Source organism: Culex pipiens, chromosome 3 (assembly GCF_016801865.2).
Source record: "Culex pipiens pallens isolate TS chromosome 3, TS_CPP_V2, whole genome shotgun sequence".
NCBI lineage: Eukaryota > Metazoa > Arthropoda > Insecta > Diptera > Culicidae > Culex > Culex pipiens.
In genome coordinates, this window is record NC_068939.1 from 4,354,947 (window position 1) to 4,370,992 (window position 16,046).

Here is a 16,046-nt window from a genome sequence, read left to right on the forward strand (position 1 = left end):
ATCATTTTTGTATGGACAGCTGCCAAATTTGTATGGAAAATTATATGGACAAACTAATGATGCAAAATGGCTTCTTTGGGCATACCAAAGGCACCAAAAAAGTTTCAGTCGGATTAAAAAATACAAAAATTAAAATTGAAGAAAAAAGACCGATTTCGTAGAGAATTGCTCTTTTATTTTTTTATATTTTTTTTATTAATTTTTTTTTGAATTTTATTGTTATTGTAAATCAGATCCTCTCTAGTATCATTTTTTCCGAGGCGCTTCGCTGGTTTTTAACGACATCCAAAACAAGGTCATTTAGACTCGAAATTTTTAGACACTACTCAAAATATCTAAGCACACTACACTATTACATAGAAAAAAATTAATCGTGAAAGGTTGAAAATGTGGTTGGTTGACTATTACCTCTTTTTTGTGTGAAAAAATGTGTAAAAATGCAAAGCTGATGAAAGTCCACCAGAAAATGATGATTACCATAATTTTTTTTGTGAAGTTGAAAATAAACTTTCAAACTAAGAACCTTCTAAACAACTGCTAAATTAGCTTAATCCACAAAAAAAAATCAGCGGGATTTACTAGTTTAATGAACTTTATTGAACTTTAAAATTCAAAAAATCAAAAAATTCGCGTGTTTGCAAAAACCTTACATTTTAGGGTTTTCTCTTTTCTGTGAACGAGTTTTTTTTTTCCTATAATAAAAGTTAAGTTTAAAAAGCTTAAAAAACGAAATTTCCCAACAGTCACAACAGCTTTTCCACGATTATCCAACGTTTATCATTCAACAGGAAATGATCCCGATCGAAAATCCTCCAATCATTACCACTTCTCATTATAAGCAAAAAAACAAATGAAAATGGAATAATAAATTGCGAAATAATCAATGCTTGGACCGCTTGTTGAAACAAAAAAAATCAGTCAATTGATTTTTCCCGCCGCCACACTGATTGTTTTTTGCTCTCGTCGAGATATGGGTTAAAATTAATTGAAGTGTGTTTTTGTGTGTGTATCTGTGATTGTGGAACTTGATTGATTTTTTTTTAAATACACACTCGTTAAGTCTACCAATTTGGCGGGTTAAATCAACTGTTAACAAACACTAAGGAGTGATTTTTGGGGAAGGGGAAATCAACAACGGTTGAAACACAGTAGGCTACGACATTTGTACTTTTGGCTGTACTCGAACTAACATGCGAAACTTATAAAAAGTTGAATTTCTATTCTAAAATCATCAAAGTAGGCTACTAGAGGGGTTGAGTGTGCATGAATTTGACTGGTGACGGTGTGTTTTTGTGTGAGTCTAATTTAATGCAGGTGATCACGTGGTGGTGAGTTCTACCAACTACTATTTTGCTTGGGGAACTTTTCAATAGGATCGTAGTAGGCCTGGGGAGTGTGTCGACGCCCAGGTGGGCGGTTCGATCATCAAAGCTTCTGTGCTTGGTTGTACTGCCACAGTAGGCCTAGACTATTGGCATGAATTTGATCAGCGAGTCGGGGTTTTTTTTTTGAAAATGAATGGGGAAGGTAGGGTCAAGCGGTCTAACTAGACTTTGAAATGTTTAGGAAGTTAAAAAGATTAAACTGAATTAATTAGTTTGGAAGTATAAATTATTGTTAGAAAATTTGCTTCAGCAATTTAGAAATAGAGAGAAATAGAAAAAGAGACAGTGTTAAAAGACTCGCGAGAGGAATTCGAACGCCACATGCAAGTTTCGTGAAATCGAAAATATTTTTAAAAATTATTTCAAAAGGGACAAAATTCCAAATAAGCGGAATCAAATGGGAGGAGGGGGGCAAAATGGCACTCACGCACGGCCAGTGTTGCCAGATCGGTACTACCACTGTCCAGGACAAAGTTCGCGGGGTGTTTGCCGGTGGCCCGCGGGGACCCGGGACTGTCGGAGTTGAGCGAGCCGAGGCTCGGACTGTGAGGCACGCGCACGCAAACCGATGGCACCGGGGCCATCGGCGAATGGTTGTCGTTGTTGTTATTGTTGTTTGATGATACTGAATGACGGGATGGCAGAGAAAAAAAAAGAGTTTTTCGAAAGTTTTGTGAATGTTTGCTTTGATGGTCGGATTTGATTTAAAGTTATAATATTTTAAATGCTTTAAAAAAATGCTGATCCAATTTGATCGTTCAAATTTTGAATGTGCAAAAAATGGCTTGAAGAGTAAAATTACAGAAAAAATATTCCATGATCAGCACAAAAAAGCAACACTCAACATCATGTTCTGGGCGGAAAAAAACGGAAAACTTACATCGAAAGCAGAAAATATGTTACACGCTGCGGTGGAAAGGGGTGAATTTTGTGTTTGTTTCGTGTGGGTGTTTTTTCCTCGCCTAATTTTTCTCGATACATCATGAATATTTGGACACGTTTTTTGTTTGTTGAGGTGGTGAGGTTGGTTGGTTTCTTGTGTGAGTGACTATAAAACAACATCTTCATAGCAGTAGCGGCACCATAAACGTGGGGAGCAGGGTGGGGTTCAACGGGGCAAAACGGGACACGGGTTTCCTATTCTTCTCGTTCGAGCGTTCACGGAACAACAATGGAACAACACACCCGAACACGTAAAAACAGAGCAGCGTTCAAGGGGTGGGGGGATAAAAAAACGTCCTTGCAAGGCCACGTGGATCACATCCTAATGGGGGGAGGGACGGACATTTGACGGGGTGGAAAGGGTTGCAAACTTACTCTCTTTCGGTGGCTGGTCGGGGCTTTGGGTTTGATTTTGGTTCACCACAAAGGCCGAGTTTTCCTCCTTGGTGATGCTCATGTAGTAGCAGGTGTCGTCCTTTTTCATGATATGTCGAGGGCCCGGATTCAGCAGAATCGTCTCCTCGTAGAACTCTGGTAACTCGGCCGGCCGAACACCAACTAAGGCAACGCCGTACCTGAATTTATGGCAGACGACATTATTAGAATCGATCGAAAAAAATAAAAACACTCTCAAAGTAAACTCACTTTCGGTGCGAATGAAAGCTGGCGTACGTGAAGCTCTTTCCCTCGTACTCGCCGAAGAACCGGCTGTCGCCGAGCACGATGTGGTAGATCTCGTTTCCGGAACACTTGCCGTACAGCCGGTGCCACTCCTCCGCCGACTGTTGGCCCTCTCTGTGGAGAAATTAATGATAGAAAATGATAGATTTTGGTCGTCTTGGTTTTTAGTAAGGTTTGATATAAATCTCTCTGTTAAATAAAAAAATTAAAATTTTGTAACAAAGTTGTATATGGGTCATTCCATCTCAACTGTGCACGAAAAAGTGCAAATTTGAAAATTACCCTCTCCGATCCTGCTCAAATTTGGCAGAGCTGTTGATACTATCAAAACATGCAAGAATCCCGAATTTCATCCAAATCGGACCACCCCCTCCATTTTTGTACCTCCCCAAAAAATCGACGTTTTGGCGATTTTTGACCAAACCTCCTAGTTTCAAACGACGATAACTCAGGAACCACTAATCTTAGAGGGTCGGTCTTAGACTCAATTTTGAAGGAAATCGGACGTAGAATCCATTTCCGTGATCAAAATTTTGATTAATTTATTTTGTCTACCTGTATTGCGCAATTGAAAACTTTAAACGACCGTATCTCAAAACACCCCAACTTATTTTTTTTATTTGACCTCACCATCGTGTTCCCCGGCCAATTTTACATAAGAATCACTTATCGACAGAAATGAATATGTTTCGTTCCAGAGATATCGAATTTTAAAGCTATGTGTTTCCGAGATTACCTACATCAGCTTCATTCGCCGCATCTGCTAGAAGCACACAGGCGGGCTGATCAATAACTGCTACCTGGTGTTCTGGGAGATGATTAATTTAATTTATATTTTTATAATTTTACGCAACTATTTATTCAAATGGCTAATAGGGGAAATTCTGGTATGTTTGGCAGGTTAAGTCCTCGCTCCTAGTTTCGTCCAATTTGCTCATTTTCACTATTCAAACAACAAATTTTGCAAAACTTTTGATAGAAATTTGCTTGTTCACTTCTTATTGAGCTATTTATCACTCGATTTCAGTTGAAAACGCTTTTAATCAGCTGTAATTGAATGCCAAAGCGCTGATATGGTAACATTAGAGAAACGCTGGAATTAGATGCTGTTCCCCTACCTTGATCAATCTATTTGTGTGAAAGGAATATTAATTGGGTTATTTTACGTGTTGCTAACCGTTTTAAAGTACCTCCGAGGCCATATGACTAGGGCCTTCATCATGGGCGGTAGCAAAATAGTGCCATTCAGCAAAAACCCCAAAACCTGCTTTATTATTATTATTATTATAGTTAATTATTGACACTTTACCATAATTTGGCAAATCCGATTTATGGTTTAAAAGAAATCAATTTTTATATTGTGAGCCAGCTCCATTTGATTCAAAGAATCCAAGAATGATGTAAGAAAAAAATACTGTTGTTCGGACGGTGTCGAAATCATCGCAACTAAATTTGGGGAATTAGCCGCTTTTCAGCAGATCAAACTTTGTGATTTTCTTAAATTTTTCAGTTTTATACTTTCCAGAAATCCTTTTCCTACTCGTTGTGATCGTCCTTCACTAGAGTAAAACGTATCAACAAATTTTATTAATTTTAGTTCATATTTCTTACTCAGTAATGTATCGTGCACTTATTGTTCAGTGTTACTAACAAGATTAATTGCATTTTCCTGCTCGCTCCGTCGGAATCCAATTCTGCCCTTTACTGTGTGTCGTTATTGCTCTGTCCTGTGGGTTAGCACAGAAATTCATTTCATTCATTTTTTTTTGAACAGATAAACATTCGCGATTAAACTCCAGTTTCCTACAGTGTTACACAGTTAATTTTTGCCCAATTTGATAAAGATTATTTATGATGAAATATTATTTCAATAAATGGCCAGGTAGCAGTTATTGATCAGCCCGCCTGTGTGCTTCTAGCAGATGCGGCGAATGAAGCTGATGTAGGTAATCTCGGAAACACATAGCTTTAAAATTCGATATCTCTGGAACGAAACATATTCATTTCTGTCGATAAGTGATTCTTATGTAAAATTGGCCGGGGAACACGATGGTGAGGTCAAATAAAAAAAATAAGTTGGGGTGTTTTGAGATACGGCCGTTCAAAGTTTTCAATTGCGCAATACAGGTAGACAAAATAAATTAATCAAAATTTTGATCACGGAAATGGATTCTACGTCCAATTTCCTTCAAAATTGAGTATGAGACCGACCCTCTAAGATTTGTGGTTCCTGAGTTATCGTCGTTTGAAACTAGGAGGTTTGGTCAAAAATCGCCAAAAAGTCGATTTTTTGGGGAGGTACAAAAATGGAGGGGGTGGTCCGATTTGGATGAAATTCGGGATTCTTGCATGTTTTGATAGTATCAACAGCCCTGCCAAATTTGAGCAGGATCGGAGAGGGTAATATTCAAATGCTGTTCCGCTTCAGATGGAATGACCCATATATAATTTTAAAAGTTATTTTAAAAACATTAAAGGATTTCAAATATTCAGTATGAGTTTTTTGGTTTAAAAGATTCAATGTTTCGTTCCCAAGCGTAAATTTCACTGTTTGTTGCTTCCTCTGATTTTTCACCTTCACTGAATTTATTTACACTCAATTCCCGGTGGTTGGTCATTTTTTCGTTTGACACTTTTTTAGTTTGTACCCCGTTGGTTGGTCAAAGTCAAACTAAAAAGTGACGAACTGTCACTTTTTACACGGCGCTCACGCACACTATCAAAACAAACGTTTGATAGTGTGTGTGAACTCCGTGTAAAAGGGGTGTCACACTAAAAAGTGACCCCGTTCGTTTGACAACAGTTGGTGTCAAACCATCGGGGTTTGAGTGTATTGGAAAAAAAGTTTTTTTTCAACTCTGTTGGCAAAGTTAAAAAATATGAAACTGCAAAAATGTTATTTTAAATTCAAGTTTTATTTGTTTGTTTAATCTGTGCTCCAGTTCAAGGTTTAAACTTGAAAAAAAAAAACTGTTGGATCCAAATCATTTTTTTATGGCTTAGAGTGCTCGGATTTGATTCAAATGTACTTTAATAAGTCTCTACTGAGCAATTCTATACCAAAACCGGAAATAGATTTTATTTGTATTTTTTGATTTGGCTCAAACTTTGTGGGGGCCTTTCCTATGACCAAAGAAGCTATTTTGAGTTACCCATACAAGTCTTACAATTTTGGAAGCTGTCCATACAAAAATGGTACGTAAACATTCAAACATCTTTAATTTTTTAACTTTTTTACAGATTTTTTGATAAAGGGCTCCGTTTTCGATATATAGCCACCGAAAGTTTGATTTTAGCGAAATATTTGCAGTTTTTCGATTTTTCAACGTACCATGACCATGAGTGACCATTTCTAAATATTTTTTTTTATTCTGTAAATTTTCTATAAAATTGTCTAAGAGACATTGAAGGTTGGACCTCTGGATGCTGAGATATAGTGGCTTAAGGGTGCAAAGCAACCAATGAAGTTGTTGTCTTCTTATTCCAAGATGGTCAAACTTACGGACCCAATCCTGCAACAATCTGATTGTAAAACTAGGCAAATTTGGTAAATCGCTTTGTAGACAGTACCTCAGGGGATGAATAAAAAAATATATCGATAGTTCCCATAGTTTTGAATGTACTAAAATATATGTAACAAAAATCTTAGTGGAAAAGCTCTGGTTAATGTGCACCGTTAAAGAAATAGAAACAGGAAAATTGAAGTTTTCGACCCACCATTTTCTAATTTCAATATTTCAGCAATAATGTTCCGATTTTCAATGTTAAAACATGAAACATTCGTGAAATTTTGTGATCTTTTCGAAAACAATATTTTTAAAAAATTGAGTTAAGCTTAACATTAAATATTACGCCCTTTTAAAATGTTAGTTTTGAATCATGGTTATTTTCCTCGCAAATGTTGGACTTTGTCAAAATTTCTTTTGAGTACTTTTTAAATTCAAATCTAAAAATAAAGCTTACAATTTTTTTACCATTTTTGAAGTTTAAAAAAAATGTCCCCTTGAAAATTGGCAACACTGCCAATAATGATTACCCTTAAGCCTGATCTACAATGGCAAATCGCTGAATGTTGCGTCTGTCACTTTTGCCCCAGTTTACTTCGACGTCAGGCAGGGATCGTATCAATCGATGGTCGATACTCGACTGTCATTTGGATCAAATTGATTATTGTTATCGCAAACGTTTGCTTAAGTTTGATTGTAGATAAAGATTTTCTGGGGTTTAGCTCAAAAGTTGTATTTTAGATCCGAAAAAGAAAAAATATGAAAAAATAAACATACATACTCTCTCATTGTCGATATTGAAGGGTCCCTCGAGACCAGGAGATATCAAATTATAGAACGAATAATCAAAGCAATCTATTTGAAGAGATTGTTTTTTTTGACAGCTGCAATATTGATATAGAGAAGATTGACAGCCAGAGAGTCCACTTTATCTCAAAAGCCGTAATTTTGCGCATAAATTGGGTTATTTTTTATGAGTGTAAAATGGAAGACACTCACAAAGTTTCTGGGAGAGTTGCTCATACGCCCCCTTTCTTTATTCATTCATATTCGACTACCTATCAAAATTATACTAGTGTAATCTTAAATTAGGTAAATGTATTTTATTTTTCGTGGGATTTGAATAATTCTGGTGAATCTTTTCTGTTTCACAGCTGTATTTATAAAGTGAGTGTACACTGTTGTAAAAAACTCAAACTTATAGATTTTTGACTTTTAAGTGCACTTAAAACTGTTTAGACTGCAATCCTGAATCGCTCCTTTTGACGGTAACAAAGTCAAGATTTCGAAATAATTATTTTTTATTTACAGAAATGTAGTTCTGATGAAGAAATGTCCGAATTAGAAATATTACTGCACAACGCAACCCAAGCTGGCGATCTCGACGCTATAGAAGCTCTCCTGAAGCAGGGTGCCACAATTGATTCAATGAGCCGTGGTAGAACCCCCCTAATGATAGCGGCCGTCAAAGGGTACACAGAAATTGTTCAATTTCTTCTGAAAAACAACGCCAACGTGAACGCTCGTGCCCAATTCGACGACTCGACGGCGCTGCATTCAGCAGCCCAGGTTGGCCACTTGGAAGTTGTGAAAGCTCTACTTTCCAGCGGTGCCACAGTTGATGCCGCCACGAAAAACGACAACATGACTCCACTCATGCTGGCAACACGGTTCAGGCATAAAGCTGTGGCAAAGTTGCTACTTAAGAGTGGTGCCAACCTTAACGCCAGTACAACTCCCCAAGCTATGACGCCACTGCACTTTGCCGTACAAAGTGCAAAGGTGGAAATGATTGCCATGCTGGTGGAGGCCGGTGCCACAGTTGATGCCACAACGCATGACACTGGCACGACGCCGCTAATGTTGGCCGCGTGGATGGGTTACGCGTCAATGGTTAAAGTTTTGCTCAAAAGCGGTGCCAACTGCGATGTGAGAACGACGGCGTTGCGACTGGCAGTGAGGCAGAATCATTCGAAAACTGTGGCGTTGCTGGTTGAAATGACGGCTGATAGTGTTGCCAAATAAAACAATTAAGATTAAACAAGATTGTTTTTTTATTTATGTTTATACGTTTATTTAAAGAGCAAAAATAATAAAATAAATCGCAGAGGTAGGACAAAACAAGCAAAGAGTTACATCATGCTCAATTATATTTAGAACTCCAAGCATCTGCAGTGGATTGCTTGGATGCTGAAAATAGAATCCAACCACCGCAAGATGTCCATGGCCTTCTTGAACCAACAATTGTAACATCGTCTTGGCTTGTTTCATTACCACAGACAAAACCAGAGAGCCCTGTGAAGTGTGCCGTAACAACACCTGGTTCCCAAGGGGGTGACAACTCCTCGCTACAGCCCAGAAGAGATTACCTCATCGTTGTCATATCTCGTCAGCAGTTTTTTTTTTGTGTAGCTGTTGTTTTTGTTAGTAGTTGCAAAAATATCCCCATATAGTTTGTGGATAGGATACTTACTGTCCCCTTGACGTGTGCAGCAGGAGCGTCACCAGCGTACTCGCCCCGGGACACGTGCAGTTGTTCGCTAACAACGCGTATTTGAACTCGTCCTCGCAGACAACGTGCTCGGCAAATTTGACGTGCAGCTTGTTCTCGGGCCTGGTTGGGAAACAAACGAATCACGAAAAAAAAGTTACTAATTAACCACAAAAACATGCTTGTTTAAAGTGAAAAAAAGACTTTAATAAAAAAAAAAATTAAAAGTAGAAAGGTCACCCGCGCACTCACCGGAAGATCTGCACGTACTGGGGGATGTTCGGGGCAAAGTCCTTGACCGCCCAGGAGCGCAGGATCGTGTGCTCGTCGGCGGCCGTTTTGTCCGCGTAGTTGCGCGCCGCCAGGATGAAGCACGCTTCCGCCTCCGCCATCCGGGCCCGGGCCAGGTCACCGTCCTTCAGGCAGGAGCCCTGTGTGTGTGTGAGAGCAGGCAAAAGAGAAAGGAAGGAAGCGGGAAGAGAAAAAAAAGTGGGAAATAATTAGACAACATTCACTCTAGATCGGCCTTTTAACACAATTAGGTTGGGCTATATTAAGGTATTTTTTTTGGGAGTGGAGGCAGGAGCGGAAATTACAGCGTTATTTGATGTTGAAGAATTTAAGGAACTTCGACAGGATTTTATTTTATCTCTGAGATGGTGATTGCTCTAATTGAGAGCCGGGCAAGATTCAAAGAAAATCAATTATATTTTTTTGTTTTCAAAGCACTACACTTCTGGCCTTTCTCATTTAAGTTGAATGAGCAAATAAAATAGACAAATTAATAAAAATTTGGCTCAAATTTAAATCTGAGATGGAAAATTCATGCAAAAGTAAAACTCTACAAAAAACCCTTATTATCTTTAACTTTTTTTTCGCGGAAAGATAAATTTCAAGAAACAACTTTTTTTCATATTTATGAAAACTGTAGTGAATTTTCTCAGGTTTTCTTGTTGGTTTAAGAAAGGACATACACGGACTTTATATGAAAAAAAAAAATATACTAACTTTTAATAAAAATTAACCCGCATGGCTTTTAATTAAAAATGGTTGATTTTATTTAAAAAAATGCATTTCAATTGAATATTTGATTTGAGTTTTTATAAATAATAATTGATTAAAAAAAATATAGTTTTTCCAAAAATAATAATATCTAAGTGAAACTAAATTTGTCCTTTTTATCGGGTGCGGGACATTTCACCGAATTAAAAAAAAAACGGTTTGAGAATACTTCTGTGAGTTTTTGCATTCTTTCAAACATGAATCGTTCTTTGTTTTAGCTTTTGGTAATTTTGGTGTTTTTATATTTTTGTTTACCTTTAATTTTAATCTTTTTTTTAGCTCAGCGAATTGTCCATTCGGCGAAACGTACCAGATCCCTTTTTTTCAAGGGGTTCAAAATGTAAATATTTTGGTTCTCTTACACACATCAAAATAAAAAAAATCTAGAGTTTTTTTTTTAATAGAAACACAATAGCTTATAGGACCTTTTTGAAAAAAAAAACTCTAGAAATGATTCATGGGATTTTATTGTTGTTGAAAAAGGCAGCAGCTAAACTTTATTTTTTAAGTGTAACTTTTTTTTGAATTGTCCTCATCAGCATCTACTACTTTGTTGAAGAAATCAATCGATAAAAAAACAAGCAAATGATGCGAAATGCTTTTTTTGGGCAAAGGAAAGCCCCTTAGAAAAGTTTCAGCCGAAAAAAAACTAACATTTCACGAAATTGGCTCACCATTAGTTTTCAGTACAATTAAAAAGGTTCTTTTTTTTATTTTTTTGCAAAATTAATTTTCGTTTTTTTTATGATCTGGATGAAACTTTGTATAATACTTTTTCTATGACCAAAGAAGACAACTTTTGTTCGACACACAAGAAAAAAAATATTGCGCAAAATAACCATTTTTTAAAAATCTCGTTTTTGTATATGGGTCATTCCATCTCAACTGTGCACGAAAAAGTGCAAATTTGAAAATTACCCTCTCCGATCCTGCTCAAATTTGGCAGGGCTGTTGATACTATCGAAACATGCAAGAATCCCGAATTTCATCCAAATCGGACCACCCCCTCCATTTTTGTACCTCCCCAAAACATCGACTTTTTGGCGATTTTTGAGCAAAACCCCTATTTTCAAACGGCGATAGCTCAGGAACCACAAATCTTAGAAGGTAGGTCTTAGACTCAATTTTGAAGGAAATTGGACGTAGAATCCATTTCCGTGATCAAAATTTTGATTAATTTATTTTTTCTACCTGCATTGCGCAATTGAAAACTTTAAACGGCCGTATCTCAAAACACCCCATTTTATTTTTTTGATTTGACCTCACCATCGTATTCCCCGTCCAATTTTACATAAGAATCACTTATCGACAGAAATGAATATGTTTCGTTCCAGAGATATCGAATTTTAATGTTTTGATTTTTTGAGATTACCTACATCAGCTTCATTCGCCGCATCTGCTGGAAGCACACAGGCGGGCTGATCAATAACTGCTACCTGATCATTTATTGAAATAATAATTCATCATAAATAATCTATATCACTTTGAGCAAAAATTAACTGTATAACTGTAGGAAACAGGAGTTTAATCGCAAATGTTTATCTGCTCAAAAAAAATTAAGTGAATTTCTGTGCTAACTCACACGACAGAGCAATAACGACACACAGTAAAGGGCAGAATTGGATTACGACGGAGCGTGCAGGAAAATGCAATTGATCTTGTAAGTAACACTGAACAATAAGTGCACGATACATTATTGAGTAAAAAAATATGAATTAAAATTAATAAAATTTGTTGATACGTTGTATTCTAGTGAAGGACGATCACAAGGAGTAGGAAAAGGATTTCTGGAAAGTATAAAAATGAAAAATGTTAGAAAATTACAAAGTTTGATCTGCTGCGTAGCGGCTTATTCCGCAAATAAAGTTGCGATGACTTCGACACCATCAGAACAACAATGTTTTTTTTTTCTTCTATCATTCTTGGATTCTTGGAACACAATACGGCTGCTGTCCACACGTATAAATATTTTGTTAATTAAATGTACCGTGACCAAAATCATCTTTTAATCAAATGGAGCTGGCTCACAATATAAAAATCGATTTAATATGATCAAACTTTTAATCCATAAATCAGATTTTGGGTTTTTTGCTAAATCGTCAGTTGTGTGCTATCTTGTGACAACGACCATTTAGTACTATTCGAGAAAATCGATTTAAAAGTTTGACGATAAATATTTTCAAAATTATGAATGATAGAGTCAAACTTTTTGTAGCAATCGGTTCGTATACTATCGCTAAACAATCGCTCCAAGTTTGGTTAAACCAGTTTTTTTTTTTTTTTTTTAATATATATTTATTTTGATTTTCTCTTCCATGTACATTCATTCAGTTAAAATATTATTGAGTGTCCAATCACAATCGATGACTTTTCACCTCAATTTTAAATACTAGCAACTTTCATTTATTCATGAAATATTTAGCTTTCGCTATTCAGTGATTTCAAATGTAGGAGGTCCTACATGTACAAAAGGGAAAAGGGATACCTTAAAACTAACTTATAAACTATATAAAGAGCGGATCAATGCAGCTGAAGACTGCAATGATTTTTGTCGAAATGCATCAATTATCTTATTGGACATAACATCCAAAGTGTCAACTTCGGCTAATTGATGAAGTTCACTGGTGCTGAACCAGGGAGGAAGTTTCAGAATCATTTTCAGAATTTTGTTCTGAATCCTCTGAAGTTTTTTCTTCCTGGTTAAGCAACAGCTTGTCCAGATCGGCACAGCATAAAGCATGGCAGGTCTGAAAATTTGTTTATAAATTAACAGTTTATTCTTGAGACAAAGTCTAGAGTTCCTGTTTATAAGTGGATACAAACATTTAATATATTTGTTACATTTAACCTGGATACTTTCAATGTGATCCTTGTAAGTCAGGTTTTTGTCAAAAGCAAGTCCAAGATATTTCACTTTATCCTCCCACTTTAAATTTACCTCATTCATCTTTATAATGTGATGACTTTTTGGTTTAAGAAAATCAGCCCTTGGTTTGTGAGGGAAAATAATAAGTTGAGTTTTTGCAGCATTTGGAGTAATTTTCCATTCTTTCAAATAAGAATTGAAAATATCCAAGCTTTTTTGTAATCTTCTTGTGATGACACGAAGGCTTCTACCTTTGGCGGAGATGCTTGTATCATCAGCAAAAAGTGATTTCTGACATCCTGGGGGCAAATCCGGCAAGTCAGAAGTAAAAATATTGTATAAAATTGGACCCAAAATGCTTCCTTGAGGGACGCCGGCACGTACAGGTAGTTGATCAGATTTGCTATTCTGATAACATACCTGCAGAGTACGATCCGTCAAATAATTTTGAATAATTTTCACGATATAAATCGGAAAATTAAACCTTTTTAATTTCGCAATCAAACCTTTATGCCAAACACTGTCAAATGCTTTTTCTATGTCTAGAAGAGCAGCGCCAGTAGAATAGCCCTCAGATTTGTTGCTTTGAATCAAATTTGAAACTCTCAACAACTGATGAGTAGTTGAATGCCCAAGGCGAAATCCAAACTGCTCATCAGCAAAAATTGAATTTTCATTAATGTGTGTCATCATTCTATTAAGAATTATTCTTTCGAATAATTTACTAATAATTGGTTAAACCAGTTAAAAGATACAATACATTATGTAAACAAAAATCTGAAAAGCACGTGTCACAAGTGTGTTTTGAAAGTAAAATTGTACTACGTGTCACAAGTGTGCACAGTATTCCCATACAAACTAAAATAAGCTTAAATCAATAGTTTAACCGACTTAATCAGTATATTTTCAAAAACAAAACATTGCATTGCCTTTAGAAAATGTGTATCAACATAAATTTGTGAAAAACAAGAGAAATTTTCCACATTTTCCAACAACATGTATGACGTGTCACAAGTGTGCACGATCATTTTGATGATAAATTGGTCTATGTCACAAGTGTGCATTACGATATCCGGGAAACGGAAGCGAGTTCCCAAAATCGGGTTAAAGCATCTTGTAGTGTTTGTTAAGTATAGCAAAACGTCTTCATTAACTCAGTTTCGACCAAAATGGCCTATGTCACAAGATAGCACACAGCTGACGAAATAGCACTATTTTGCTACCGCCCATGACAAAGGCCCTAGTCATGGCCTCGGGAGTACTCTAAAACGGTTAGCAACACGTAAAAAACGGTGCATTCAAAATAACCCAATAAATATTCCTTACTCAAAAAAGATTGATCAAGGTATTAGCTATTTGAAAAAATATTTGCGTAAAATTATAAAAATAAAATTAATCATCTCTCAGAACACCAGGTAGCAGTTTTTAATCAGCCCGCCTGTGTGCTTCTAGCAGATGCGGCGAATGAAGCTGATGTAGGTAATCTCAAAAAATCAAAACATTAAAATTCGATATCTCTGGAACGAAACATATTCATTTCTGTCGATAAGTGATTCTTATGTAAAATTGGACGGGGAATACGATGGTGAGGTCAAATCAAAAAAATAAAATGGGGTGTTTTGAGATACGGCCGTTTAAAGTTTTCAATTGCGCAATACAGGTAGAAAAAATAAATTAATCAAAATTTTGATCACGGAAATGGATTCTACGTCCAATTTCCTTCAAAATTGAGTCTAAGACCGACCCTCTAAGATTTGTGGTTCCTGAGTTATCGTCGTTTGAAGATAGGGGTTTCGCTCAAAAATCGCCAAAAAGTCGATGTTTTGGGGAGGTACAAAAATGGAGGGGGTGGTCCGATTTGGATGAAATTCGGGATTCTTAAATGTTTTGATAGTATCAACAGCACTGCCAAATTTGAGCAGGATAGGAGAGGGTAATTTTCAAATGCTGTTCCGCTTCAGATGGAATGACCCATATCTAGAGTTTTTTTTGAAAAGGTCCTATAAACTATTGTCTTTCATATGTTTAAAAAAAAAATCAAATTATTCGCTCTACAGCATTGCCTTGGCGTTCTCGATTGCGAGATTCCTACTCGAAACTAGGTGTTCGAAGGCTTGATTGTTGAGGCAATTGCAAACCTCTTTTTACACCTTAGCTTCCATCCACCCCGGGATTCGAACTGACGACCTTTGGATTGTTAGTCCAACTGCCTACCAGCGACTCCACCGAGACAGGATCCAGGGAGACGACTCCTACACCTGGACTGAGCTAACGACCTAACCTTTTTTAGGTTAGTCCGGGGCCAACATTTACTTCCCGTCCGACGGAAGGCGTGATCAGACAAATCAAAAATGCCACCGGGACCGTCTGGGATCGAACCCAGGCCGACTGGGTGAGAGGCAATCACGCTTACCCCTACACCACGGTCCCGGCATATGTTTATGGGACCTATTAAAAAAAACTGTAGATATTGATCCTTGCACTGTAACTTGGATTTGGCCCGCACTTTTCTCTTGCACTTTTGACAACAAAATTTTCAAAAACTAGGCAACCAGCAGTTGTTTATTTACATTTCCAGTCGCAGTTTCCACCAAACTGTACATTCGCACTTTAAAATTGCGATTGACAGGTGAGCAACATCGGCTCGCTTTGATCATTTTTTGAGAAAATTAAAATTTTCCCAAGCCAGTTTGACAAGTCGCAATAGTGCGATCGATAGCAATAATTTAGTGCGAAGTCCAAGTTAGTGAGAATTGCGCAATATTTTTCTAAAATATTTTTTCATATTATTTTTATGTTTTTTATAATATTTTTTTTAAAAGCTAAGCTTTTTTTTTATTTTATTCTGTAAAATTAAATTGTTGTGAAACTCAAACTCAAACTTGGTTATGGCCTAAAAAAGAAATTTTAGCCCTTTTCCACTTTTTTTTCGAAAGGTATATATTTTTTCAAAAAGTTGGCAACACTGCCAAATGAACTTTGACGAACTTGTGCCAAACCTCAAAAGATGAAATTTGTTGTATCTTTTAAAATGAGATTTTTCTAAGAAGGTTCAAATATTTTGCGCATTTCAATATTTTGTCTGAAAAGTATTTTTTTAGAGTGTAACTTTT

At 36.6% G+C, this 16,046-nt stretch overlaps 1 protein-coding gene across 35 annotated transcripts in view; it reads right to left on the bottom strand.

The window, feature by feature from the left end:
• LOC120417793 (potassium channel subfamily T member 2) overlaps window positions 1-16,046 on the bottom strand; it is a 367,487-nt gene that overhangs the window by 34,240 nt on the left and 317,201 nt on the right. For 34 of the 35 annotated variants that reach the window (XM_052710596.1, XM_052710607.1, XM_052710608.1 and 31 more), the window contains 5 exons: window positions 9,258-9,436; window positions 8,988-9,128; window positions 2,973-3,122; window positions 2,703-2,902; window positions 1,813-2,010 (listed from right to left, as the gene is read on the bottom strand). In XM_052710596.1, the coding sequence (XP_052566556.1) occupies window positions 1,813-2,010; window positions 2,703-2,902; window positions 2,973-3,122; window positions 8,988-9,128; window positions 9,258-9,436 (868 nt within the window). The remainder of the gene's footprint in view (window positions 1-1,812; window positions 2,011-2,702; window positions 2,903-2,972; window positions 3,123-8,987; window positions 9,129-9,257; window positions 9,437-16,046) is intronic. The other variant, XM_052710611.1, reaches the window with a different exon arrangement.